General features: G+C 54.8%; 8 protein-coding genes across 8 annotated transcripts; 6 read left to right on the forward strand and 2 right to left on the reverse strand.

The window, feature by feature from the left end:
* Positions 1-2,841: 2,841 nt before the first annotated feature.
* Positions 2,842-4,097, forward strand: W97_01374 (uncharacterized protein; the record flags this gene model as incomplete). The annotated part of the gene is made up of 3 exons (XM_007779282.1): positions 2,842-3,628; positions 3,684-3,953; positions 4,003-4,097. 3 exons carry the CDS (start codon positions 2,842-2,844, stop codon positions 4,095-4,097), a joined length of 1,152 nt encoding a protein of 383 aa, XP_007777472.1.
* Positions 4,098-8,686: 4,589 nt separating this feature from the next.
* W97_01375 (uncharacterized protein) lies at positions 8,687-9,488 on the reverse strand (the record flags this gene model as incomplete). The annotated part of the gene is made up of 2 exons (XM_007779283.1): positions 8,687-9,232; positions 9,300-9,488. The coding sequence occupies 2 exons, from the start codon at positions 9,486-9,488 to the stop codon at positions 8,687-8,689; spliced, it is 735 nt and encodes a 244-aa protein (XP_007777473.1).
* Positions 9,489-10,277: 789 nt separating this feature from the next.
* W97_01376 (uncharacterized protein) lies at positions 10,278-11,404 on the forward strand (the record flags this gene model as incomplete). Its single annotated transcript, XM_007779284.1, has 3 exons — positions 10,278-10,713; positions 10,773-11,053; positions 11,105-11,404. The coding sequence occupies 3 exons, from the start codon at positions 10,278-10,280 to the stop codon at positions 11,402-11,404; spliced, it is 1,017 nt and encodes a 338-aa protein (XP_007777474.1).
* Positions 11,405-12,258: 854 nt separating this feature from the next.
* Positions 12,259-13,643, forward strand: W97_01377 (adenosine kinase; the record flags this gene model as incomplete). Its single annotated transcript, XM_007779285.1, has 5 exons — positions 12,259-12,326; positions 12,386-12,539; positions 12,638-12,979; positions 13,074-13,411; positions 13,493-13,643. The coding sequence occupies 5 exons, from the start codon at positions 12,259-12,261 to the stop codon at positions 13,641-13,643; spliced, it is 1,053 nt and encodes a 350-aa protein (XP_007777475.1).
* A 793-nt stretch (positions 13,644-14,436) lies between these two features.
* Positions 14,437-17,235, reverse strand: W97_01378 (uncharacterized protein; the record flags this gene model as incomplete). Its single annotated transcript, XM_007779286.1, has 7 exons — positions 14,437-15,336; positions 15,392-15,948; positions 16,002-16,577; positions 16,635-16,824; positions 16,880-17,006; positions 17,057-17,140; positions 17,201-17,235. The coding sequence occupies 7 exons, from the start codon at positions 17,233-17,235 to the stop codon at positions 14,437-14,439; spliced, it is 2,469 nt and encodes an 822-aa protein (XP_007777476.1).
* An 832-nt stretch (positions 17,236-18,067) lies between these two features.
* On the forward strand, positions 18,068-18,971 carry W97_01379 (uncharacterized protein; the record flags this gene model as incomplete). The annotated part of the gene is made up of 2 exons (XM_007779287.1): positions 18,068-18,421; positions 18,486-18,971. 2 exons carry the CDS (start codon positions 18,068-18,070, stop codon positions 18,969-18,971), a joined length of 840 nt encoding a protein of 279 aa, XP_007777477.1.
* A 2,659-nt stretch (positions 18,972-21,630) lies between these two features.
* Positions 21,631-22,717, forward strand: W97_01380 (uncharacterized protein; the record flags this gene model as incomplete). Its single annotated transcript, XM_007779288.1, has 3 exons — positions 21,631-21,898; positions 21,960-22,467; positions 22,522-22,717. 3 exons carry the CDS (start codon positions 21,631-21,633, stop codon positions 22,715-22,717), a joined length of 972 nt encoding a protein of 323 aa, XP_007777478.1.
* A 549-nt stretch (positions 22,718-23,266) lies between these two features.
* On the forward strand, positions 23,267-24,224 carry W97_01381 (uncharacterized protein; the record flags this gene model as incomplete). Its single annotated transcript, XM_007779289.1, has 5 exons — positions 23,267-23,507; positions 23,555-23,581; positions 23,637-23,773; positions 23,832-24,066; positions 24,121-24,224. The coding sequence occupies 5 exons, from the start codon at positions 23,267-23,269 to the stop codon at positions 24,222-24,224; spliced, it is 744 nt and encodes a 247-aa protein (XP_007777479.1).
* Positions 24,225-24,767: the final 543 nt, after the last annotated feature.

The following is a 24,767-nucleotide window of genomic DNA, read 5'->3' on the forward strand; positions in this document are numbered from 1 at the left end:
GTTGCAAGTGCTGTCGGCTGCCGACGTCGAGAGCACGAGATGAGCTGTCATGCACGCAATGCTGTCCTGTGTCCGGGAATGAAGTGTCAGACTAGATTAACGCGATGCAGGCTAAGAAGTTATGCGTGTGCGCAACTAGTGATTGCAAAGAGACCCCGTCTCAACACAACAACCCGGTCCGATGCTGACTGTGAGGCTGGGCAAGCCCTTCTTCAAGCATGGTAAGCTGTGCACGCTGGATTTTTGAGTTTCGCGTTTGAGCGTGGTCGGCGGTGGCTGCTAACCCTTGTCTCCCGCCGCTTGGAGAGCACCGCGCATCCACTGCCACAACAGCCATCTGGCATTTGCCCCTGGCAACCGGGCGCAGGCACGGCCACACGGCGTACAGACTGGCCGCCAACCCCGCCATCGCAAGGCGAGTTGATTGCTTTGCTATTTTCTGACAGGCGGACCAGCGAATCATTAATGCGGATTTACCGAGTGCTTGACACTAGCAGACGGCCCTTCACTAGCCGAGCAATGTAGCTGTGGAGGACAGTACCTATTTACACATACAGCCGAAGGAGACGGCGCGTCAGCTATCCTCGGGTAGGGTGCTTTGCCTTCTGCCCTTCAACAGGGGCTTAAACACAGACTTGAATTGAGCATAAGCGACAAGCGGGAGAAGTTTGCGGGCAGACGTTGAACGAGTGGGATAATGACAGTCGACTGGACAACCGTACTAATAGAGGGACGAGGAAGTAGCTTAGTTACTAGAGACTCTGTGGCGTCCGTCCCGCAGCCGCAAACCGGATCCCAGCCCTCGCGCACGCGCTTGGACGGACTAAGGCATCCAGAGCGCTGTCCGGGTGCTCATGCCGAGGACGGTCCGTCAAGCTTCAGACGCGCCTCCGGACGGCAGACACGACGGACACGGTTCACGAGGAGCTGGGGCCCCTGGTGCCCTTGGTGCCCTTGGTGCTCGCTGCTAACGTTATTGATGCGGGCGTTGGGGCTGGTGAGGTGCTGTGGACGCTGCCCTGCAGCAAAAAGCGATGTCCAGGGTGGCTGAAGGGCTGGAGGCGGCGTTGCCAATCTTTGATGTACCCGTCTGTGATGCAATCTGTACCAGATTCTCAAAAACGCCTTCAAGCCAGGATCAGAAGGCGACGCGAGACTTTGAGTTTGCGCCAGTCTCCTCTCCACATCGGACTTGTCGACCTTGGCTTTGCCAGTTCGCCTGTTCAACCTCCCCAAGCCCTCTCTTACTCCCACCTGCAGGCGGAGCCCTGGAGGCGCCCGCTCTCTGCTGCAGCAACAGCCGCCGCCTCTGCATTCTCGTTGCCTCGCCATCTGAACTCGGCCTTCCCTTCCTCTTCCTCTCTTGCGCCGCCCAAGTCGCCCGCCGAGACTGCTGGCCCGAGGCAAACTCAGTGGTGGCGTTTGCTTGATATATTCTCGCGCACTACATCTGTCATCGTCATCATCATCATCGCAATGTGCTCTTGGTATCGTCCCGGACGCCTCCCGAGCGACTGTCGTCCCAGAACCCATCTGTCATCTCCGTCTCCCTGCTGAAGCTTACCTGGCACTTTCCCCTTCCCGGCACAGCCCTAGGGATCCGCGCTGCAGCCGACGCGCCCTAATTCCGCAGCCAACCTGCGTTCGAGCTAAGATCTGGCCTCCAGTTCGTCGTCGAAACGCGAATTCTGGCCAATCGGGCGTGCAGACCCTTTGTCAGGTGTGTAAATCCTTTAGAGCGTCATCTCGAGTTTCTCTTGAACGAGATTTGAGCAGCGACTGGGAAGATGTTCCGAGCGTCATCAAAGTTGTCACGGGCACTCTCTTCGCTCATCTAGATGCCCAGAAGCGGGAGATGTGGAGTACAGCGCCCGGTGCATCCTTTTGCGCGTGTTTCAGGTCCAGGGAGTCATCAATATCAGACACATCAGACACAGCCGCGCGGTGAGAAACCAGACCTGCAAAGTGACTTCCTTCAGTGAGTGAGTGCGTGAGTGAGTGTTACGCGAAGCATCTGGGATTCGTCGCGCTTCAGTCTCTTACCGCAGCGGCAAGCTTGGTTGCTTCAATCGACTTAGCACTGACTTCTGCAGTCCAGATCACGAATCTGTCCGTTGTATCGGACGCTTCCCACGTCGCTGCCAGAGCAGCCTCCAAGGCCGCGTGCTCTCGTTCCTGCGCCTTGTCTTCCCGCGACTAACAAGGACACCCTTCCTTCGCCGGTTTCAAGGCCCTGTCTCCCGCACCTTAGCCAGGTCAAGGATTTTCCCTGTTCTGATCAGAAAACTCCCGCTTGTTGCCAGCAAGCACTGGGCGAGGCAGGCCAGCGTTGCCGTCTCCAAGCGTTGGCGGGGCTCTCCAGGATCTTGATCGTTGGCCCATCCTGTTTCTCCTGGCGCCGTTCTCTACCACATCTCTGCCGGAAGAGATCCCTGCGCTCATCTCGAGGCCAAAAGAGAGGCTGTATGCAATCGCCTGAACAGGGCCAGCTCGGATCGCTGTGGGCTCTTGTCGGGCGCGCGGCGGGAGGCTTTGCGGTCTGGTCTGCTTATATCCATCTGCTGGCGCTCAATCGTTAGCCAGTCTCTTGTTTGTTGCCAGATTGATCGATTGATTGGAAACCTTGACGCTTCTGACGCACCTGCGGCTCAGCCCAGCGGTCTCGCTCCTTCGCCGCGATCTCCGTAGCCGCTGCCGCGCCCAAACTTTCTGTCTTCGAAAAAGGCGAAACAGGCAGTAAAGCTGGCCCTGTTCTATGCGACTCCGCCTCTCTCGCCATTGGCGCATCGGATGGTAGTCGATCCGCCCTTGACTTTCGCTTGGAAGGGCCGGACGACTGGCATGGACAACAATGACCGTCGGCAAAGGCAAAACAACCCGCCGAGCTACAGCGGGCAACCAGGACTCATACAGACATCTGCTCAGTACACTTCAGCGAACGCATCCGATCGCTTCAGGCAGACGCCCTTGGCAGCGCAGTCGCCAACATCAGCGCCCTCAGCAGGCCGCGCTGGAACCGCGCAAGCATACGGATATGGGTTTGGCGAAGGGGCGCCGTACGTGGGACCGTCGTTGCAAACCGGTGTGTTGCAATATCAGACGGAATTTGGACAGGAACAGCAACGCGCACAACAACAGTATCCGCAATACGGATCAAGTATCCTCTACAGTGTTCCTCCACAGCAGCAAGCGGCTCCGCATCCGTCCTACGACTCTGTGCAACCATATACGCCACGGCAATCTGCAGCAATGGACACATTGACGTCGAATCAATTTACTGTTCCACAACAATACTACGAAGGGATTCCGACTAGCGCACCCGCCGCTGGGTTGCCGTCTCAAAACGTGCCTTCACATTACTATACACAGCAGTCTCCTCCCGGGAGGGAGTCCCTTGCTCCGGTTTATACCGGCAGTATGACCAATCCTGCTCAAGGAAGCTCTCAAGGAGCGTACGCGTCGCAAACCCTAGCCGCGCAGGGCAGTTCGGAGTATGACACCGCCTATAGCGCTTACCAGACCGAAATCCGAAGGACGTTTGAGTATGTTCGAGACGGACGTGTTGGAGAGGCGGGGAGGCTTTTAGTTGATGTCTCTGACTGGTTATTACGCAACGCTGAACAATTGGGTAAGTTGGAATATCTCGAACTTGAGCGGATTGCGGTTCTAAACTGCGCTTGCAGGTTTGACTCGCGACGACGAATCTATGCGCGCAGAACGCCTCAAGCTCTGGGAAGAATTTAACAACTGCTGGCTCACGGTGCTTCAGAGGCAGAAAGAGATGACCCGAGACATGCTTAGCTCAGGACAGCAGCCGCATCCGCCACAAGGTCTGCTGGAGCACGAATATCTGGAATTCATGGGTAAAGCACTTGTGGATCTCTGCGACGTGATGGAGAAGCACGGCTTGGTCGACTACCAAATGGGTGTCTGGGAAGAAGAGATTGTGTCTGGTAGGCCCACACCATCTATTTTCACACGACCCTCGCTCACAGCTTACAGTTCTCACACAATGTCTCGATCTCCTTGAGCAACAAGCCGGTCCGAGCTCGCATCATGCAGTACCTGCACCAGCATCTACGGCTCGCCGTCGGTAGCCGCAAAGCTGCAACCCTCTTTCTCCGGAGACAGCGGAGCTGCGCCCCATCTCTTGCGATCCGGTGTGCCCACTCTGTTATGACCGTCATGTATACTACCCACGACATTTTTCTTGGAGGACTTTTCTGCATCTTGGGCATTTTGGAACCTGGAGGCATGACATGCAACTGTTCACGGACAACTTCTCGTCCCGCGACGCACTAGGGTTTTTCTGAGGTCGTGCGTCCGATCGACACAAGAGACAAAGATCACCGCCGATTTCGGCGGCATCCGGGCATCAAGGGTGTTTAGGATTTGGAAACGTTGGCTTGTACGATGCATTGGAACATACACGCGAACTTGGACTTTCTGGGATACCCGGACCACATTTTCTTCCTTCCTACTGGACGTCATGGGAAAAGGAGAGGGAGGCAACCTTTTTTTTGGCATCGGGATGCATGAGGGTGAGGACGAGGTCGCATATGCGACCAGGAGGGCTCGCTTCGAGGGTATTTGAGAATCTCTTAGGCACCAGTATTACAACGCGCTTCACGGAAGCGGTTGTTCGCCGACTGCGCAGTGGCCAGGGCGTGGCGGCGAGAAGCTTAAAAAGCATCAAGGGCGGATTATTGGGCAGCGATGTATCGAGGATTTGCCTTGGCTCGGACATACCCGCTCTGTGCTGATGGATTTACGAAATCTGTCCAATACGGCCCCCTGCTTAATATCAAATGCTTGCTTCATAAGGCGGCAACTCAGCACATCGGGGTGGACAGAACCCCGACATTCTCAGTCTCAAAGACCCCTTGCTTGCGTGGCAGTGCCCTGTACAGTACGTTAGCGGGTGCTGGCCGTGCAGGTTTGCTCCTCCGGCCGTCCTCACGCACTGGAGAATCGATCTTGGCATGAGTCCCGTGATCTTCTCTTTAACCCACATCGGCCTGCTCCATCACGAGGCCCGCCCTGGAGGGCTGTCCTGCTCTCGCCGCTGCCCCCATGCAGCAGCTGCACCTCTCCGCAGTGGCACCTCGCCGTCAAAGATAGCCGAGTCCCTCATTCCCGCCACCAACCTTCGGGAAGGCCGTTGAGAATTAAACACCACGACCAGGGAGTCGGGACGGAATACAGACGCCTAACCTTACCTTCTGTGTCCAACCCAACCTCGGATCAAAGCATCGGCCCGGTGTCTAGAATTGATAAACTTCTTTCCCGTCAAATGGCCCCCCTGGTCCGCCGGTGGCCGCCGAATGGGATAGAGGGTGACGTCTCACCGCACTGCCGTGTTTTTGCGCAATGCCTCGCGATACGAGCTTCCCTTTGAGCGAGCGGCTTAGCAGACGGGCATCCGCGGGTGGGAAGCGTCTTTGGGCTCGTTCAGGGAACGACCTCTGACAAATGCCTTATTGGTGCGAAAAAGAAGCAGCGGCCCCCGGCTGGAAACATGTTTCCAGACTCCAATAGGCTACTGACGGACGTTTACCATCCGCCAAGAACAGGCTTTATCAGATCGATATCTCACCATCTACCAACGCAACCGCGCTATGGATCAGAGGCAATGGCCGAGTTGCCTTGTGGCAAGAGTAGACTACCTAGGTAGAACAGACTGATATGACTTGACCAGAGTTATCGTGACGGCTGCTTCTGCAATACCGACTCAACTCTATTCTTGCTCACTTTGCTTCGAGACGCTAACCTTAGAGAGCAGACTACTGTATGTCGAGAACTCGAGCTCTGGGACCAGCCTCCATCCCCTGCAGTAGCACGAGAGGTGATCCAGCCTTTAAATATCATGCATGTTCCACATGCGGCGATTATCCTCCCGGTTGGATCGATGACAGCCAGCAATGGATTTCGTACATGCAGTCCATCGTCCATCCGATAGCTGCATCGGCAGAGAAGTAGCAAGACCACGATGAATCCTTGATGGGGTAGAGGGAGGATGCCGGCAACGAGCTGACGCAATGTGGGAGCTGCAGCCTCTTGCTTGACGACAGCCGTCATATTTCATACGAGCCTGAAGAGGCATTCATGGAGTGCAGAAGGCATCTCGGACCGTGAACGCGGCCGAGGTTCTCCAAGGAACATCTCGTAATGCCATTACAGGTGTCTAGCTCCTCTCAAGATGGCGATTACAGAACTTTGACCGCTAAATCTAACCGTATACTCTTCGTCAGTAATCACAACCTGTTTTTACAGCCAGGACCTTCCATTCAATCGATTCATCCACCCGTAGCAAAGCCGGATCGTGTATCGATATCCGAGCCGAACATCTCCCATCTGGCTCTTGCCCAGCACTCCCAAGCCCTTATGCTTGACGCCGCTCACTACTAGAGCACATCAGTCTAGGATAATGCTGGAGACTTGCATAACATGTGAACGGGGCAACCAGCACAAGCTCGCAGACTCTTGTAATACAGGACATCTGCAGGTCTTGCGAGGCGATACGAACCTATGGAGCGGTTATCGTCGCCTTGAGCCTTGGCTGTCGATGTAGTCATGTGGAGTGTAATGCAGGCAAATCAACAGGCTCATGATTTCTGAACAGATCTGTCATCCTCTCGAGTTTCTTAGCAGCAGAGACCTCACAAACCATTCATCAGTAGACCTGACAAGTACCAGGCTGGACCTGCCCTATCATATATTCTCCTCGGACAATGGCCGAGAACTAGGGTTTCCCTTTCTGATGTAGTCGATACCTGCCAAGCTGTGTTTGTCTCCGTTACGAGAAATCACAGCTTCACAGCGCTGCGAAACAGGTTTCAATGCAGCTACAGTAGAGATTTTCACTCCATCCAATGATTTCCGAAGTTCCACCAAGCTTCACTTCCCCTTCGATCGCTCCGTTGCAATCCCGACTCCCTTTCTGGATCCCCCAAAATTACCCGCACCGCTCTAATGCGTCGCGCGATGCCGCGAGCTGTTATCAAGTCCATTTGGCGCAAAACCGCAGTGCCGGCACGCTTGACGGTAAGGCTGTCGACCTCGAGCAAATCAACAGACGTTCGACTAAAGCTCAACTATAACTTACTTAAGAAGGGAGTCAGTTCCACAAGACGACAGTGAACATAAACGTCGGAAGCCATAGCCTTGGCCACCAAAATATGTCTTCCTGAACCCGCTTCAAGAACCAACGCCCTCTAGAGCCGTCATGCTTTCACGATGATTGCTATTATCAGTTGTCACCGCAGCGGCTCCACAGCGATGAATACTCTAATTTCGATGGATCCAATCTATGAAGATCAACAGACGACCGCTTCTTCGTCCTACTCAGCCCAAGTCAATATACTGAAGGGCCTCGTGCTGCTAGAGAAGTTAGCAGAGTTGCCGGTGCCTCGCCGTTACGCTCAGGCTCGGTTCTCGACGGTCCGGGACTGTCTTACGGAACATTCAGTGGCTGCGACGTTCTTTTGGAAGCACCAATATTGCCGCATCCGGCAGTGAAAAGCCATCCACGGCACGACTTCGAAAGTGAACCTATCGGCAGAGCATAGTGAGGGCATCAAACAACGTCTTGAGCTGCAGCGATATCTGGGCGGCTGTTAGGGCTCTCATGCCGCTTAACTTCGACACTATCGCCGATGTTGTAGTCGTTGCTGCAGCCTCGTTCGGTGCTGAATATAGTAAAGATGAGCCGGCTGATAGTGCGACCTCTCCGATGTTCTCCTCTCAGTACCCTCAGCGTCAGTGCTGGACCTCTTTCGCGAACTCCACACAGCAGGACATTGTGGGTCGCGCAAACAGGCTCATGAGATCCTTCATGGTCGTATGCAGAGACAGCATGGTTACATTCTCTGAGATATGGGAGCCTCCATGCCCGTCTTGCAGTCTCGAACTGGTGCAGTTTCGGTCAGCGGAAGCCCGACAGACCAGCGCCACACATAGAGACGTTCTACACAAGGACCGGTACTGCCCTGTTCGGAAGCGGAAGGGCTGTCCATGAAAGAAGTGCCTAGGGCAAGAATCTCGCGCTCTTGCTGTTGAGGCTTCCGCAGCTTTGAGAGGTCAATCGAGCGGTGCTGTTCCTTAGCAACCACGTCGGCTCTACTGCTTCTGCTCCCACGCCTTGGATGCGCCGCGTAGCTTCCCGGAAGCGCAGGACTGCATTTCCAGCCTGCTGGTGGCAGTGCAGCCTCGACTTTGTCGATTCTGTTCCGGACCTCTAGGCGATTACACTCTAGGTACGAGAAGGCTCAATACTTTTCCCGAAGTGTTCTACAAGAGGGGGGCAAAGAATTTGCACAGCTTTAATCGTCGCCGTGTAACGATCATTCGACAGTACGTGAAAAGTGATAAGAGGGGCTAGATCGCACTCTGTGACCGTGAATAGTTTTGATTTTGTAGTAGCATTATGAGGATATTTAGGCCAAGGTGCTTTTTATGGTACAAACGTGTCTCGAACAACCCCAGGACTCCGCAAACGCCATGCCAAGGATGCTCAGAAGTACAATGCAGAGGCGGCTGTCGAACACAGCAAGATGCGGTAACTTCGATGATGAGTGAAGGAGATCGAAAGAAGACATTTGACCCAAGACGCCGTCTTATGCAGCAACCGAAAGGGGGAAAACAGCAACAGACTCGTCTCAACGAGTGATCTTGATAGGTTTCCTCACTAGGTAAAGTCAGCATCCCGAATGTCCGAGTGGAATGACGAGGAGAACGGATTCAACGTACCACCGCCGCCGCTGGCGTGCATGATGGTCTTGCCGAAGCCAATCGGCGCAGCCGTGCCCTTCCCGTCCCCCTTCTTCGTTATAACCTCATACTTAGGCTTGACGGTATAGGCCGGATCAATAGTAAGCGCATGCATATGCCACAGCGCATCTCTACCCAAGATGATATCCCACGGATCCTCCTCAATGATCACGACGTAGAACCTCGCCGCCATGTCGTCCGCATAATACCAGCTCCGCTTCCCCGCCGTGTACGGCAGCTTGAGGATGCCCTTGACCTTGAGCGGCGAGCCGTCGTAGTCGGTGAAGCGGTGCTGGTCCTCCTCGGAGGCGGGGATCAGCTGGTCGTTCATGCCTAGGCTCTCGCACAGCTCGTCCGACATGAAGTTTGCGGCGGCGCCGGTGTCCATCTTCGCGGCGAGGCAGACGAACTCGCCGTTGCGTCGTTTGGTGGTCAAGATCATTTCGAAGGGGTCGCCGTCGGCCTGCGTAGGCATCCTGGTTAGCTGCGGGCTTCTACCAGAGCGCGATCTGGATGCGGGGAGCACTCACTATGTGCTGCATGTGCTGGTCGTGGTCTATGCAGTCGCCGGTGGCCCATCGCCAGATGTTTAGAAAGAATCGGCGGATGGGCGTCCACCAGGTCTCCTCGCGGGTCATGGTCCTGTGCCGGAGGAGCAGCGGGGTATGCTCCTCTTCCTCTGTGACTGTCATGGCGCTGACGCTGCTCGAATCTGCCATGGGCGCTGTGATAGGAGGCGATTGCACAGCGGTGTTTCGTAGAGGAGCTAGAAGTGTCTGTGGTTTAATTGAAGAGGTGGTCTTGCGCAGGTGTGAGCTCCTCCATGTTAAGGGAAAAGCAGCTTTATCTGCAGTCAGACGCAGCCGTGCAGCTTCAGGGGTAAGGCGCCATATTTGGCTGTCGACACGGTCAGACGGCGCAATGCGCAGCCCGGCGTTTAAGAGTCCATAAATCCGGCCTATTTCTGGTAAACGTTGGGGGAACGAGAGGGGCGGTGCTGGGTTGCAGGCGCACAACCATCACAGCCTTACGAGGAACGGTTAGAGGAAGTCCGCAGTGATAGGCCAATTGACACGTCGATATTGGCTTGGCCAGAAATAAACGACTGGCGCACGGCGGAAACCAGTTTGGGGGCCGCAAGCTCCCGTGAAACAGAGTCAGAAGGGGTGGACTCGGAGCGAGTATGAGAAGAGGCCCTCCTCCGAACGATTACGAACGGCGCTTTTGACGGTTGCGCCAAGTTGAAATTTCTCTGCGACGAGCGTGGCCAAATTGATTGTTCGAAGCCGCGGAAGCTCCAGAAATTTCGGTGAGTTGAAGCGGAAGCGATGCAGTTCTGATTGGTTGTAATCGCACAACCTGCAGACGACGATGCGCGATGTTGCAGCAGGCAGCCGAGCTGACATGCGGGTGGGGATTGAAAATGGCGACCAGCGAACACCAAGCCAGTCTCGAAGTTAATTGCACGAGAGCCTCAAGCCGACTTCGACCACCGGACTGAGCCAAACATGGGAGAAGGCAGCGCAGCAGACACGGCTGTGGAGTTGACGGACGTCCAAGCCAAGGACATCGAACGCGGCGACCCAAATCCCATATCACCCGTCTCACCCTCGAGCACATTCGCTCCTCCACAGCGCTTGCCGAGACGCGAAACCCATGACAGTGTGTGTCATGGCTACCCACGACTTGCGCATTGGGTGGGGAGGGAGCCATCGTTTGCCATCTTCCGCAGATTCGCGACACTCAACGCCAAGAATATACTCTATCTCCAGGCGGAAATCGCGTATCTGGAGCTCGAACTGGATGAGTTGGAGCGCCTGAACAGCGATGACTGTGGATCGTTGCAGACCCACCTTCAGGGCTTGTTGAGTGCACCGGAGGGCAGCAGTGGGCATAAGCAGATGCAGAAAATGCTAGAGATAAGAGGCAAATTAAAGGAATACAGTAGGTGCCAATGGAGGTCGCCTATGCGGAGGGGGCCGTTGGCTGATGGATTCTGCCAGACCATATGCTGTTAGAGCATACCAAGCTATATCGACTCCCTGAGCCGAATCCATCTGACTTCGCGGAACTGCGGACACATCTCGACAATCACTCACCGGATGGGAGTGCGTGGCTGAAAGTGCCCGAAGATGTCTGGGAACTGGACGAGGACTCCTCGACCATTCATCACGACCTTGTTGCGCTCTCCCAGAGGAATGTATCAACCGACCACTTCACTTCCTGGGTCATTGACTGGCTCGTTGTACACTATGCTAAGCTAAGGTACCGGTTTTCCAGGAAGGTATGCATCCATGACACTTTCTAGGTAGATGCAGCAACTCACAGAATGCAGAAGGATGGTGATTTCACCGAGATCGATGACCGCAAGATCAACCGCGCGGTGGGAACTTTCACGACTATATTCGGGTCTCTCCTTCCGACCGCTTCGGTCTTCGCGCTCTACTACATTCACGATACTATCTGGCGGCTTACCTTCATCATGCTCTTCTCCTGCTTCTTCTCCACCTGCTTAGCTGTATTCACAGATGCTAGGCGGATCGAGATCTTTGCAGGAGCGGTAGCCCTGGCTTCGGTCCAGGTCGTCTTCATCAGTACCACCGAAGGTGGATCCTATGTTGAGCCAAAATCCTAACATTGGTGCAAGGGTTGTAGGAGACCTGCAGCGGCTATCCATGAACAATGATCCCCAGGGTTTCAGATTAGCGAGGAGTTTGGGCGCAGTCTTGTTCAAAAGTATACTCTCTTCTCTTGTTATCATGAAGGACAGGAGATTGCTCTATGAGGCCACTCACCCAGGAAATTCCCCTTTCCGCCTTGTCCGTCACGGCTGCAGCTATTTCTCTAGGTGGCATCGTCATATGCACGGCTCTTATGAGTAGCTCTCGCCAAAAGAACCCCGGTCGAGTCACAAAGGTGCAGTTCATAGAGATGTGGGGATCGGGCGTAACAAGATATTTAAATGGCAATGAGATGTTACGCTGTCGCCATCTCAATCATACAAAACAGAATTGGTGCAAGTCACACTGGTATTCTACTGTTAGCTGTGTCACTGACCCGGTATAACAATACCCTTATCGAACAAAGCATGTGTGTTCTCAAGCTGCTGCTTGGGAGGCAGGCTATGTGGCATAGATATTGGAACATCCACGAATCGCATCAAAATGCTGCACAACCCTACAACAACACTTTTCCGCGGTTCGAATTTGATGATTAGGATCTCACAGACTTCTGCTTCAACCTCAATCAAAGAATTACTTAATTTAATTCTAATATGCTAAAACATCAAGCAAATACTGCCACCGACTATATATTAGACATGTTCCACGACTTATGCCACGTAGCCTGGAGGCTGCTCTCTCTAAACTTAAACCTACGACTTCGGGATGGACGACGTCACGCTTCAGACCCTTGCCAAATTTCATCTCAAATTTCAACCCCACCAACAGCCCCACCAAGCAACAACTCCCACATCGAACAACAAGCACAATGGCATCAGGCGGAAATTTCGAACTACTGTGCCTGGAGAATCCTTTGCTGGATATCCAGGGCAAAGGGTATAGAAACCACTCGAGCGCCCACAAAGGTCCAATGGCTGACAAAACGCCGAATACAGCACGCCCGAGCTCCTCGAGAAGTATGGCATGAAACCCAACGACGCGATCCTCGCGGAGGAGAAGCACATGGGCCTGTATGAGGACCTGCTTCAAAACCACGACGCGAAGATCATCGCGGGCGGAGCGGCGCAAAACACCGCTCGAGGCGCTCAGGTACGGACAGAATCTCAGCACCCAGCAGCGCCCTTCTTACACGACTTGTTTCCCCCTATCACCCAATAGCACAACCCAGTTCTGACGCCTTACCCCAGTACATCCTCCCCCCGAACTCCGTCCTCTACATCGGCTGCGTCGGCCGCGACTCCTACGCCGAGCAACTCCAAGCCGCCGTCGCCGAAGCCGGCGTCCGCGTCGAGTACCGCTACGACGATGAGCAGCCCACCGGCCGCTGCGGCGTCATCATCACGGGCCACGAACGCAGCATGTGCACCGATCTGGCGGCGGCGAACTGCTACAAGCTGGAGCACCTGAAGCAGCCGGAGATCTGGAAGCTGGTCGAGCAGGCCGAGGTGTTTTATGTGGGCGGGTATCACCTGACTGTGTGCGTGCCGGCGGTGATGGCATTGGCGGAGGAGGCGGCTGCGAAGAACAAGGTGCGTCGAATGCGTCGAAGTAAATTCTCAAGGCCCAGCTCAAAACTCGGTACGAATCGTGGAAGGTAAAGGGCTAACCAAGACGTGCGTTCAGATCTTCGCCCTCTCCCTCTCCGCCCCCTTCATCCCCCAGTTCTTCAAGGAACAGCTCGACCAAACCGCGCCCTACTGGGACTACGTGATCGGCAACGAGATGGAAGCAGCCTCCTACGCCGAGTCGCACGGGCTACCCAAGGACGACCTAACCGCTGTCGCGAAAGCCATGGCATGCCTGCCTAAGAAGAACACCGCGCGGCCGCGCACCGTCGTTATCACGCAAGGCACAGACCCGACTATCGTTGCCATCGGAAAGGGCGAGGGCGAGGTGGAGGTCAAGACATTCGATGTGCATGCTATTGGGAAGGAGCAGATTAACGATACCAATGGCGCTGGGTGGGTTGTCCCCTGTTCCCCCTTCTCTCTCCACCGACCTGTTTAAAGTTGTGGACTGGTTGCTGATAGTGGATGCAACAGCGACGCCTTCGCCGGCGGCTTCATGGCAGGCATCGTGCAGGGCAAGCCCCTCGAGACGTGCGTCGACATGGGACACTGGCTCGCCAAGCTCAGCATACAGGAGCTGGGGCCGTCGTATCCGTCGCCGAAGCAGACGTATACCCATTCGTAGAGCAGGGCGAAGCGCCCCCCCACTCGGCGCTGTCGTGTTTTCAACAACATGCGGGAGGCTTAAGACGAAGGCCACGAAGGCGTTTCCGGATCCCGGATCCTCCACGATCGGGCATAGAGGAATGGGTAGAGGTGGTAGAAGGCGTATCGTTAGACCAGGAAAGCGTCAAGGGACAGGCGCATCGATCGTACAACACGACCGATGTTACAGCCCACAGGTAAAGGCTCAAAGACCCAGCACGTTAACGACGTAGAATAAAAAAAAACCACCGTTTGTTGCTACAGAACCCGCAAGAGCTAGACTCCAATTCAATGAAACATAAATCACAAAGGGAAGACTAGACATTCTGATGCGCTTGGTTCTGCTGATTCCTGCTCCCCACCACACACTATCCACGACTCCCCTACAACTGAGCTGTCAGTGGCCTCGGCCGCTACGACGTATGATCCAGTGGAACGACGCAAGATTTTAGAAAGACGCCCAGCAACAGCGGCAGATGCAGCATAAGCAGAGCCGCTGCAGGCAGCGGTAAGAGGCTGTGACGTACACAGCCGGAGTCACGGCAGCGGAGGCGCGCTCGAAGTATCAGTTTGCAGGCGCCAAATCCCCACTGGCCATGTCGCATGAGTGGAAGTGCGGCTAGCAGGTGATCGTTGTCGACACAAGCGCTCGCCGGAGCAAGTGGCTACTCCTGGAATTTGCGAGGCTGCCATAGGACTTTAGATGCATAGGGTTGCTTCTCGCCGTTCATTCGACGCTTGATCCTTTCAAAAAGAGCTTGAGGCCTAAATCTTCAGCCCTCCTGTCCACTCGGCGGCGTCCCGCGGAACGCGCTGATGCTGCGTCTCATGTCAGAGCTAAAAGGTCCGCCGCCACCGCCGAACAGAAGCGGGCTCGCCACACCAGCATTGGCATTGGCGTAAGCGGGCAGACCGAATCCTGGTGGAGCACCGGTTGACCTGCGGTCCGGCACGTACCCGTTGTTCGCATACCCTTGCTGGTAGTGCGGAAGATTGCCAACAGGCGTAACAGAGGACCCGTTCCGCGAGTCGGCGATGGGCACCGACGTCCGAATGGATGCGCTGGAATGGTCGCGGGAGTGGCCCGCTGAGTAGCCGTTTGCTCCACGCGGCTCAAGCCCTGGCGGAAACAGGGGAGAGGACGGTCCCGGAGAGCGGTAATTTGGATTCCAGATATCGTCTGAATAGGGGAGTGGAGGAAGATACGGCAGCTGTGTGATCTTTGGCGATGGGGTGTGCACAGGCGTGCGTACCGGAGTTGCCGGTGAGCGATTCGATTTGCCGTAGTTCATCACTTGCTGCACAAGATCCCCCGCGTTCATGGGCGCGTAAACACGATCGCCGAGCTGCACGGTATCCATGAAAGTCTGCTCCGGTGGCGTGGGCGGAATGTTTTCGTCCTCTTCTGGGAGCGGATCGAGGACCTCATCGCCGACTAGGTTGTCTACCATCTTGTTCATGATTGCAGATGTGTTTGATTCGGACGGCGCAAGCCGCGACATCTGGTCATCTGGTACGGCTTCAGGGGTGACAGCTTGAGCGATGTCTAAAAGGTCGACAGTTGCAGCAGCGGGCGGTGAATCGGCTTCATTACTCGAGTTAGCAAGAAGCTGAGAAGGCACGTCGGCTTCCTGATATATGAACCGTTCATTGTCGAACGCCAAAGGGACAGTCTACAAATTCGTTAGTCGAGAACGGATTGCAAGCTATTCAGAGCGAGATTGTTACCTCATCTTGCATCAGGAACGCGCCATCTATGAGCAAATCGCGAACACGCATGAGCATCTCCACATTAGGCAAGTTCCTGCCTATGCCCTCGTCAGACCACCTCGCCTTTAAGGTGTCACCGGAGAACCAGGTTTTCTTGGTGTACTCGGATTCCAGTGGTGCGAAGCCAAGAGTATCGGTATCTTCCTCCAGCATATAATCCTCCGTGGGAAGATCTGGTACTGGGAACGCTGATTTGAGGAGGGTCAGAGTCTCGGCATAAGCTTTCCAGAGCTGTTGGGTTTCAACGTTAGACAGCGAGCCCGAGATCTCAGATGAAAGTAGAGAACGATTCTTCGAAAACCAAGCGCTGTAGAGGCGGACCGCAGGCAGAGTTCGTCGCGCGACCGCCGAAACGTTGTCCGCTGGCTGCTGTTGACGGTCTCCTGCAACGAGATCATCACCTTCTCCAGTCAAGCGTTCTAGTTCCGGCTGGAGGACCTGGAGCAAGGTGAAGAATGTCTTCACATTCAATCGCAAGAAGTAAAAGAACGGGCGAAGTGCCGCCGACTTGCCGTCTGCGTCGGTGTGTCAGATGCAGTCAACTTGTATCATGTGTGGATGAGCTTACCTTGTAACTGTGTCACGGCATGATGCTCAGCAGCAATGTTGACCAACGTGATCTTTTGTAGGAGACCTTCCAGTGATCGCTCCTTTAACTCAACGGCAAGCTGGCTCAACACCTCATTCTCCAACTCGTCGTGCTCTGGGAAATCATCTCCCTTGTAGCACTTGCTGTGTAGGCGGACGAGGTGAGCAACAAGCGTTGGCCCAATTGGAGTCCCTAACCGAGTTTTGCTGATGAGCTCGCCTTTCTCCGATGCAATCAAAATCTTTTTGAACTCCCTTTCAAGGTTGTCCTTTGCCAAGGGGTATGGCTCTTTCACAGACAACGATCGATAGAGGTGATACGTTGCGCGGAAGTGGTTACCGTCCGTAAGAGCAATCACAGCCAGCTGGTTGTGAGCCATGCCAGAATCGGGATATATCTCCATCGCAAGACTGTAATAGCCCACGGCTGGGCCCCAATTGTATTCCTTCTCGGCAGCCGTGGTCTCACGGTAGCGCGAGAGATCCCCAAGATGGACCAACGTGTGGTAGCAGGAAAAAAGAACTTTTTGCCTGATTTCAGGGGCAATCGCGGACTCTGGATGCAGCATCACATCAGCGAAGCGCTTCCAGCTAAGTTGATAGACTAGCGTACCAAGTTGCTTCCCCTTCCCGCTTCGCGAAACCATCTGAGCAGCATGCCGGATTTCCTTAATACCACCGTAGTGCTCGTCTAGCTGCTGGATACGATGCCTGTAGAAGCGCTGGCTAGACTTAATGAAGTCGATGTATTCCTTCTTGAGCTTCCGAGCCTCAACGATGCGGTTTCTTCCGTCTTTGTTCAGCTGCAGAGGAGTGCTGTGAGCTATGAGCTGTATGCAAGATGCGTAGGAAGCTGACCTGGCTGAGCAGCTTCTTGTAGTGGGCGTTTACGCGGGAGTGCGCTTCCCAGATCTGTTCCTCGACGGCGCGATCGGGCGCGTTGTGAGGGCCGCGGAAGACATCGTCGTCGCGGGTGCGGCGGTACCTGCCAGCCCGTGAGAAAAATTATCTGTTTCATAGGGTCGAAAGGCGCACTGTTCCAAAGTGGCCACTATCTCAGCGTTTGAACTACGGTCGGCGAGGCTCGCGCTCAGCTGTGTTTCAAGACTTGAGACGTTGCTAAAAAAAAAAAAGTGCCTGTTAGTAAGATCCTCGCAGAAGTACTTCAGGGTAACGTACGCGGCGGTCGATTCAGCGTGAGTGACAGTGGCCATGTTCCCAGGTAATAGAGGAGTAGCAAGTCATTCAGAAGTGACCCCACGGTCGGCCACCTAGTCAGATGCGCGAGCGGGATTGCGGAGTAGAGGCGTCACTGTTGCAATCCATTGATGCAGCAGTTGTCTCTGTGGGGAGGAGACAGAAGCCCGGCTGGCGGGAAGGAAAGTCTTGTGCGAAGCGGCGTAGCTCTGGTACTGGGACCGAGCCGGGTGTGTTGGAAGAATTGGTTGGGCGAGTGAAGTTATGGATGATGATGTGGAGTGAGCCACAAATGAGAGAAGAGCGAGCGGCTTTCCGCCAGAGCGGATGGCGGAGTGGGCGGCACGTCGTTGCCAAATTAACGTGGACCGCTGAACAGCCAAAGTTACGATTGCATCACCACACAGCCCTTTGATATTAATCAAAAGCCTTGCGATGTACAACAGAGTAACCATCCGACAGTTCCTGTATTCTTCGGCTTTCTCAAATAGTGTTGTGGTAGTGTTACTGGTAGGTATAAGCGGGTTCGGTGGTGAGGTGAGGGCTCTGTGGTCCACGCCAACTTGGCACCGACGTGGGCGGGAAGCCGCACCCCAGGGTTGAGGCGTTTGTGGACATTTCACCGCACTCACGCAAGCAAGGCGAACAACAATTGAACTTCGCTACACACGCCAGAGAGCTGAGTAGCTGCAGTGCATTGGCCGGTCTCGCACCCCACGGCGCTGTTTCATAGTGTATGACAGCTCCTACAAACGTTGCGGCGCATGTTACAGAATTAGACACGACAGTTCGATTCAAGGGTGCAAGAGTTGGACTTCTATCAAGTAAACCTCTCCGTCAGGCCCCGCCATGGTCAAGCGCTCACGACAAGACTCCGTCTCTTCCTCTCCAGAAGCGGCGGACTCACCATTTATAGCTTCCGGTTCCGCGTCGCCAGTATCAAGCGGCGAGCCGTCACGTTCTGCGAAGTACACGCAGCTTGATGCAGAGACCAAGCCCGTAGTGATGCGATGTCTGCTTCCGCCGCACCAACCGTTGACGTTTGCCTCGTATGAGGAGTACGATGTGCATTACCAGAAGAGTCACGTGAACCGCTGCGCAGAGTGTCATAAGAACTTCCCTTCTGATCATTACCTGGGGTTGCATATTGCGGAGAATCATGATTCTCTGGCCGAGGCGCGAAGGGCGCGGGGGGAGAAGACCGTATGTCTCGTGTCACTTTCGCCGTCTCCCATGTATACGAGATCAGCTGATTCCCCTCCCCCAGTACGCCTGCTTCGTTGAAACCTGCGACCGCGTCTGCAGCACGCCCCAGAAGCGGCGCATGCACATGATCGACAAGCACCAGTTCCCGAAATACTACGACTTCTTCATCGTCAACGATGGCATCGACAGGCGCAACACCATGCTCCGGCCCGGCCCCGGCCACCGACGGCGGAGTTCTGCGGCGCTGATGGCAAGACAGCGAAGTATCAGTAACGCCGCTGTTGACGGAGCTGCAGGAGTGGCGGCGGAGAAAATGGAGGCTGAGGAGGGGAAGGATGTGACGGCGTCGAAGGAGAAGGTGGTTGAGGGATCTGCGCAGGGGAGTCAGGGGTCAAAAGAAGACGCACCGAAGGAGAACCTGGCGGATGCTGCCGGTACAGATGATGCGATGGATGATATCACGGAGTCAATGTCGGCGCTGAAGTTCGTGCCGCCCAGCATCAGGTTTGGGCGCGGCAGAGGAAGGGGAGGATTAGCACGGCGATGATAGTGTAGAGGGGCCGATGAGACATGAAGACTAAGAACTAGCATGTAAGTAACGCAGGAATATACCACCATTTACCGTGCCCTGTGAACGTCTTTCGTCCGTCCAGGTGCCACCGAGGTTTGGGAAATGGGTGGCAAGCTTGAGTGAATATGGAATGCACGTAGGATTTGTTTCATGAGGATAAAAATATCGAGTAACGTCCGCTAGCCACGCCGTTTCTTTGCCCTAATGCGGTATCGCACCCGCCCATCCTAAGTGAGCTGCCTCCATGAATTTTGGGGTCTTGCTACGTCCAAGACCAGAACTCATCTTGGGCGGTGAGCGGCGACCCGGCTTTGAATGACGCCTCAGCTGTTTACGGTCTTTCCGACGATATCAGTGGAGTCTATCAGGAGTGCAGGATCCGGAACCTACGATTCGGTGCCCGCGACCACCACACCACTCTCGGCAGAGCCCTATACCATTGCCTTGCCACCCAAGTTGCGATCACAAGGTCCTTCGTCGTCTGTTCTCGCACCCAGGGCGCGATCCGCAGCGCTGGCGCTCCTCGCAGCGGCCAACCAGATGGTCGGTCGATGCAGCTTTCTATAGCGGACCACCGGCCCGCTTGTGTAAACCACTCCATGGTCCTGCTCTTCGACCGGCGCGAGGAAGACTCAAGAACCGTTTTGCTTCCCTGTTTTAAGACCCAGTGCCGGTGGTGACGCTTCATGCCGAGCGTACCGGCGAGGGTACCTGTCTTCCGGCCTTCGATACCGACACGGTACGGGCCCCAATCCAGCTTCAGCTTGTACAACGCTTTTTTTCGCGTGTAGTTGGGAAGGTGGGACTTGTCCATCGGACAAGTCCCAATTCTTATTGACTCTTTAGGAGTCAGTCTTCGGATGCGAAGCTCTAGATTGCTATCTTCCAGAGATTGGGAGAGTTGATATACCGCTGTGAATGAGGGTAGTGCACGGATGAGGTCTCCGTCGATGACGTATTCGAGGAGATACAAGTCAGTGGGAAGGGCGGCTGGTAGGTGCTCATGAGCTGCGCAGAAGCTTTGAACGGACGCCAGAGGGGTTGAATACGACGCGGACAAGCCCACCGGCTGGCTGAGCTCGAGATGCGCTGAATGTGAGCTGTTGACTGAGGACCGTCGTGATAAACTAGACGCAAGAGACTCCAGAGACTGGTGGAGACGGCGGCGCCAGGGAATATGGCCTAATGCAAGGCGAGCGTCTGGTCCGATCGACATCGAATGGGCTGGCGGTGCACTTGCTGTTCCCCGCTCATGGCGGAGGACGAGAAAGTTTCTTCCACGCCGACTCCTGATGGTCTCGGAATCTAGGTGTCGGATCGATGAACCGCGCGAACAATGATCCGAGTGAGCCGAACTATGGCCCGCCGGGCTAGAGGAGGGCTTGGGAGTCCGGATCACACTAGATTCCCTGGATCGATTGCGGCTTGAGGTACCCGTGCTGCGGGAGTGTCTCCTGCCACGAGTAGGATGCCTTCGTGCCGAGTTGAGATCCTCTATTCTTACGGACTGAGAGTCGACAGGTCTGTGCCTGAGTGAAGAGCTAGGAGACCCGGGCTGTCTTGCGCTGGAAGCACCATGACCCAGACGTTCGTGCGGGCGGTCCGACCGGTTGTTGTCGGATGACCTTACGTTACTACCCTCTGAGCACTCGTCAAGCGGATAGAGCACATCGTCAGAAGGCCATGCTCGGCTTCGTCTTCCACGACGAGGCAGCTGGACAACGTTGACGTCTTCTGGAGCCTTTAAATGACCACAACGGGCACAACATGCGGTGAGGCTCGCATCGTTGCGCTCCGACGAAGACCTTGAGCGCCTACGTTCAGCGCGTTCGTGGAGCTTAGCTAGATCGGAGAGGCTTTCAGCGAGACTACTAGGCGAGCGAAGGGATGGAGGTGATGAGGAAGCCATGTAGAGATAGATGAGACACGGCTAGGTCGTATCAGCGACCCAGCCGTCAGGTAGAGATTGCAGGGCGTAGAATGTGCGGTGAACAAACAAAATTCAGGTTAATGAGTTGTGGGGGTTAAGGTACTTTAAAATGACTTCAGATGCGTAATGTCAGGAACGAAGGAGATAGCGTTGAGACATGAAAGCCAAGAAAGCTTAAGCATCCATGGATGGTGAGCAGTAATGTCCCTGCCCCTCACGGCGCAGAGATGCCTGGTCATGTCTTCATGCCTGCCTTTTATGGTTCCTTGATGCTGTTGTACTCGAGGGCTCTCAGATCGCTCGAGCACAACACATATCGTCACTTTTTCGTACCGACCGGCTATTGGAAAAGAACAGAACATAGAAGCACGCGGACTCCATGCAACACACATCTTCGCACACTCAACTAAGGTACCTATTCGAGTACACGGAGCAAAGGGCTTCTTATGGTGGACTTGAATCGTTCCAGTCTGCCCGGGTGGTTGATTCGCCTTGGCGGATAACGTAAGCCGGGAATCCGAAGGCAGCATTGCTTGCGGCGAGGGATCTCCTCCGTATCATCGACCCAGTGACGCGCGTGCTCCATTGTACATTAGACTACCTTCATCTGCCCGTCACTCCTTCAAAGGCTTGTTTGTTGAGCTCCCCTACCCCTGCGGTTATTTCTGATATTACTCTGCGTTACCCCGAAACGCATCCCTCACCATGCCGGCACCGCGGCTCCCACGAACCCTATCTGCCCTATTTGCGCTCAGCTCCCTTGTATCCGCCATAACCCTTGACTGCACTGACGTCGGAGTAGACAAACAGCACTTCGACCTCAGCCCCCTCAAAGGTCCTCACTCGGTGCACTGGCTGGACGATTCCTCCCCCAGCATAACCTCAAACTACACATTCACCATCGACATCTGCGCACCGTTACAGCGGACGAAAGGGGTTGACAAGGAGGACGAGTGTCCGCACGGTACAAGAGGTAAGCCATGGGAATTCATCGCAAGAGGGGTCAAGAAGCTATGAAGTTAACAGCTGCATAGTATGCGGCATCGAGCGCGACGGCGACGAACCCAAGATAGTCCGCGTCATTCCCATAGCTGGCAACTACGAGCACGACTACGGCCGGCCCCTAGACCCTAAGATAACCCGCCTAAAAGACTCCGATTCCCACGCCGATGCCAGCAAGGAGGGCGTGCGGATAGAGCTACACGGCGGTAAGTGGCCATTCGAGGAGAAGGGAAATAAGGGACATAAACAAAGAGCCCTTGTAGAGTTTATTTGCGACGCCGGGAGGGATGGTTTAGAAGGGGACGAATCGGATAAGCGGGAGAAGGAGGAGCAGGCGGAGGCGCTGGAAAGGCGGGACGAGGATGAGAAGAAGAAGAAGGACAACAAGAGTCTGAAGGTGGTCAGCTACAAGTTTGAGGGCGACGACAGGGTTGGCGTGCTGAGGATGGAATGGCGGACAAAGTACGCTTGCGAGAAGGCTGGGAGTGTTGCACCAGCCAAGTCGACAGGCTGGGGCTTCTTTACTTGGTTCATCATTATGTGAGCTCTGACACCGTCCCTATTCATCGCCAATGGGCCGCTAACATTTTGCAGACTCTTCCTGGCTGTAGCGTCATACCTCATTTTCGGTTCTTGGCTGAACTACAGCCGGTACGGCGCACGTGGTTGGGATCTGTTGCCGCATGGAGACACTATCAGGGATATTCCGTATCTGCTCAAGGACTGGGCGAGAAGCATCATGAGCACGATACAAGGGGGCGGCAGTAGAGGCGGATACAGCGCGGTGTAAACATGTCTTATGTGTTGATGTGCTCTTCATATCTGGGTTCTGGGAATAGACATCACCTTTAGCGTTACATAGGTCTTGAGCTACAGGGTTACAGGTCGTCCAGGCATCATGTATTGACCACAAATCAACCGGCCTCGCGCCTTGCAGCCTTATTGCTCACTAGCTTGTGATGCGAGCTCGTCAAGCGTAGACAGCATGCAAGGGCTGCTATTAAATTACGGTCATGGCTCCCCAGGCTCCCCCGTTGCGAACGCGTTCTGCTCTCTTGAGGTGCCTTGTACTCGTAAAGGGACTGCCCAAGGTCCCTCTGATTCCTGACTCAGGGCAGGTTTGAGGCTGATTTATGCTCCTTGGCGGCGGGATGTCCGGGTTCTCGTGCTTCCGGGTGTCGCAAAAACGCATGTTCACTTGAGCCTCAGGGTCCGGGTTCCGATAGCAACGGTCGTTTCCATCGAACGTCTTTCACGCAGACAGCAGAGTTTGGGGCATCTTCCATTGCTCGGAACCAATCTCTCTCGTTGCCTGCTACACACTTCCAGTCAATTGACCATGGAAACCGTACTAGAAGCTACGTTGAATGGCACGAAATCATCTCCTCCGTTACACCCTTACTACCCTCTCGAAGTCGAAATTGCTGGTTACATAGCCAACGAGTACTCCGTGATCCAATTGCTGCTAGCTTTTGGTTCAGGATGTGCGGCCATCCTCTCTGTTACTTACGTCGCTGCAAAGCGGATACGCTCCCAGATACCGACATCTGAGCTACTCACCCTCATGTGGTTCGTCCTGAGTAAGTTGGGCCGATATCTACATTGTTTCCCTGCTAATCCAGTGCAGGCGGGTGCATCCACTTCTTCTTTGAAGGTACAACCTCAAGCCGCACCCACCTACATCGACTTGCAACCTGACCCACGACCAGGCTATTACGCGTACAACTTTAAGGCTATGGGCGGGCGGCAAGACCTGTTTGGGCAGCTATGGAAGGAATACGCATACTCTGACTCGCGGTATCTTACTCAGAACGCGTTTGTCATGTGCATGGAGAGCATTACTGCTGTACGTTGGACCGCACCCCACCAGCGGACTTGCATGCTAACTAAAACACTTGTGACAGATCTGCTGGGGCCCTCTATCCTTCATCGTGGCGCACATGATCACCACGGAGCACCCATTGAGACATCCGCTGCAAGCGATCGTTTCGCTCGGCCAGCTATACGGAGATGTTCTGTACTATGCCACTAGCATGTTCGACCACTACTACTTGGAGAAGTCGTATTGGCGGCCAGAGGCGTACTACTATTGGTGCTACTATGTTTTCATGAACTTGTTCTGGATCGTCATCCCCCTCAGTAAGCCTTCATGGATTCTGTAGGTAGGCAGGAGGAAACGCTAACAGGGCACAGTACTGCTGTACAACAGCACAACCGCCGGCGGGCGTGCGTTCAAAGCGCTCCAGAAGATGGATCGGTCGCTGCAGGCCAATGGCGCTATCAAGAAGACATTGTGAGCCTCTTTTAGAGGCCGCCGCTAGGGCGGTTGCCACGCCTCAGATGCGCGGAGGGAGAGCAGTGCCTATCACTTGCCCCTGCGGATTCTCGAGGGCTCGCCCGTCGTTCGGAGCCAAATATAGAGTTGAAGCTTAGAGCTCTCTAGACTTAGAGCATCTGTCTTACTAAGATGTAGACTCTAGTTCAATATAGGCCATATATCAGGTGCAGCGAGAACATTTGTCGCAACTTTGGATTGTTCAAAGCATTTGCCTCACGCGATTGCGTTGCTGCAAAGGCCGAGCGTGACACTCATCTCTCCTAAGGCTTGAGAGGACGATATTTACATGGCCACCGGCGCCGCATTCGCCATTCGGTGTGGCTAATGTTCCAGATGATCGCCGCTACGCAGGGCTGATGGCTGATCTGCGCGCGAATGGCAAGAGCATGGCAACCGTTCCCTTGCTTGCCGTCAGCAAAGCCCCCGCGCGACGAGTGTTGCACATCTCCGGGTTCTCGATTCATCTCGTGACAATGTCTTGGTTTCTACCTGCTTTCTCATG

The sequence above is a fragment of the Coniosporium apollinis genome, assembly GCF_000281105.1.
Source record: "Coniosporium apollinis CBS 100218 chromosome Unknown supercont1.5, whole genome shotgun sequence".
In the NCBI taxonomy this organism is placed as follows: Eukaryota; Fungi; Ascomycota; class Dothideomycetes; genus Coniosporium; species Coniosporium apollinis.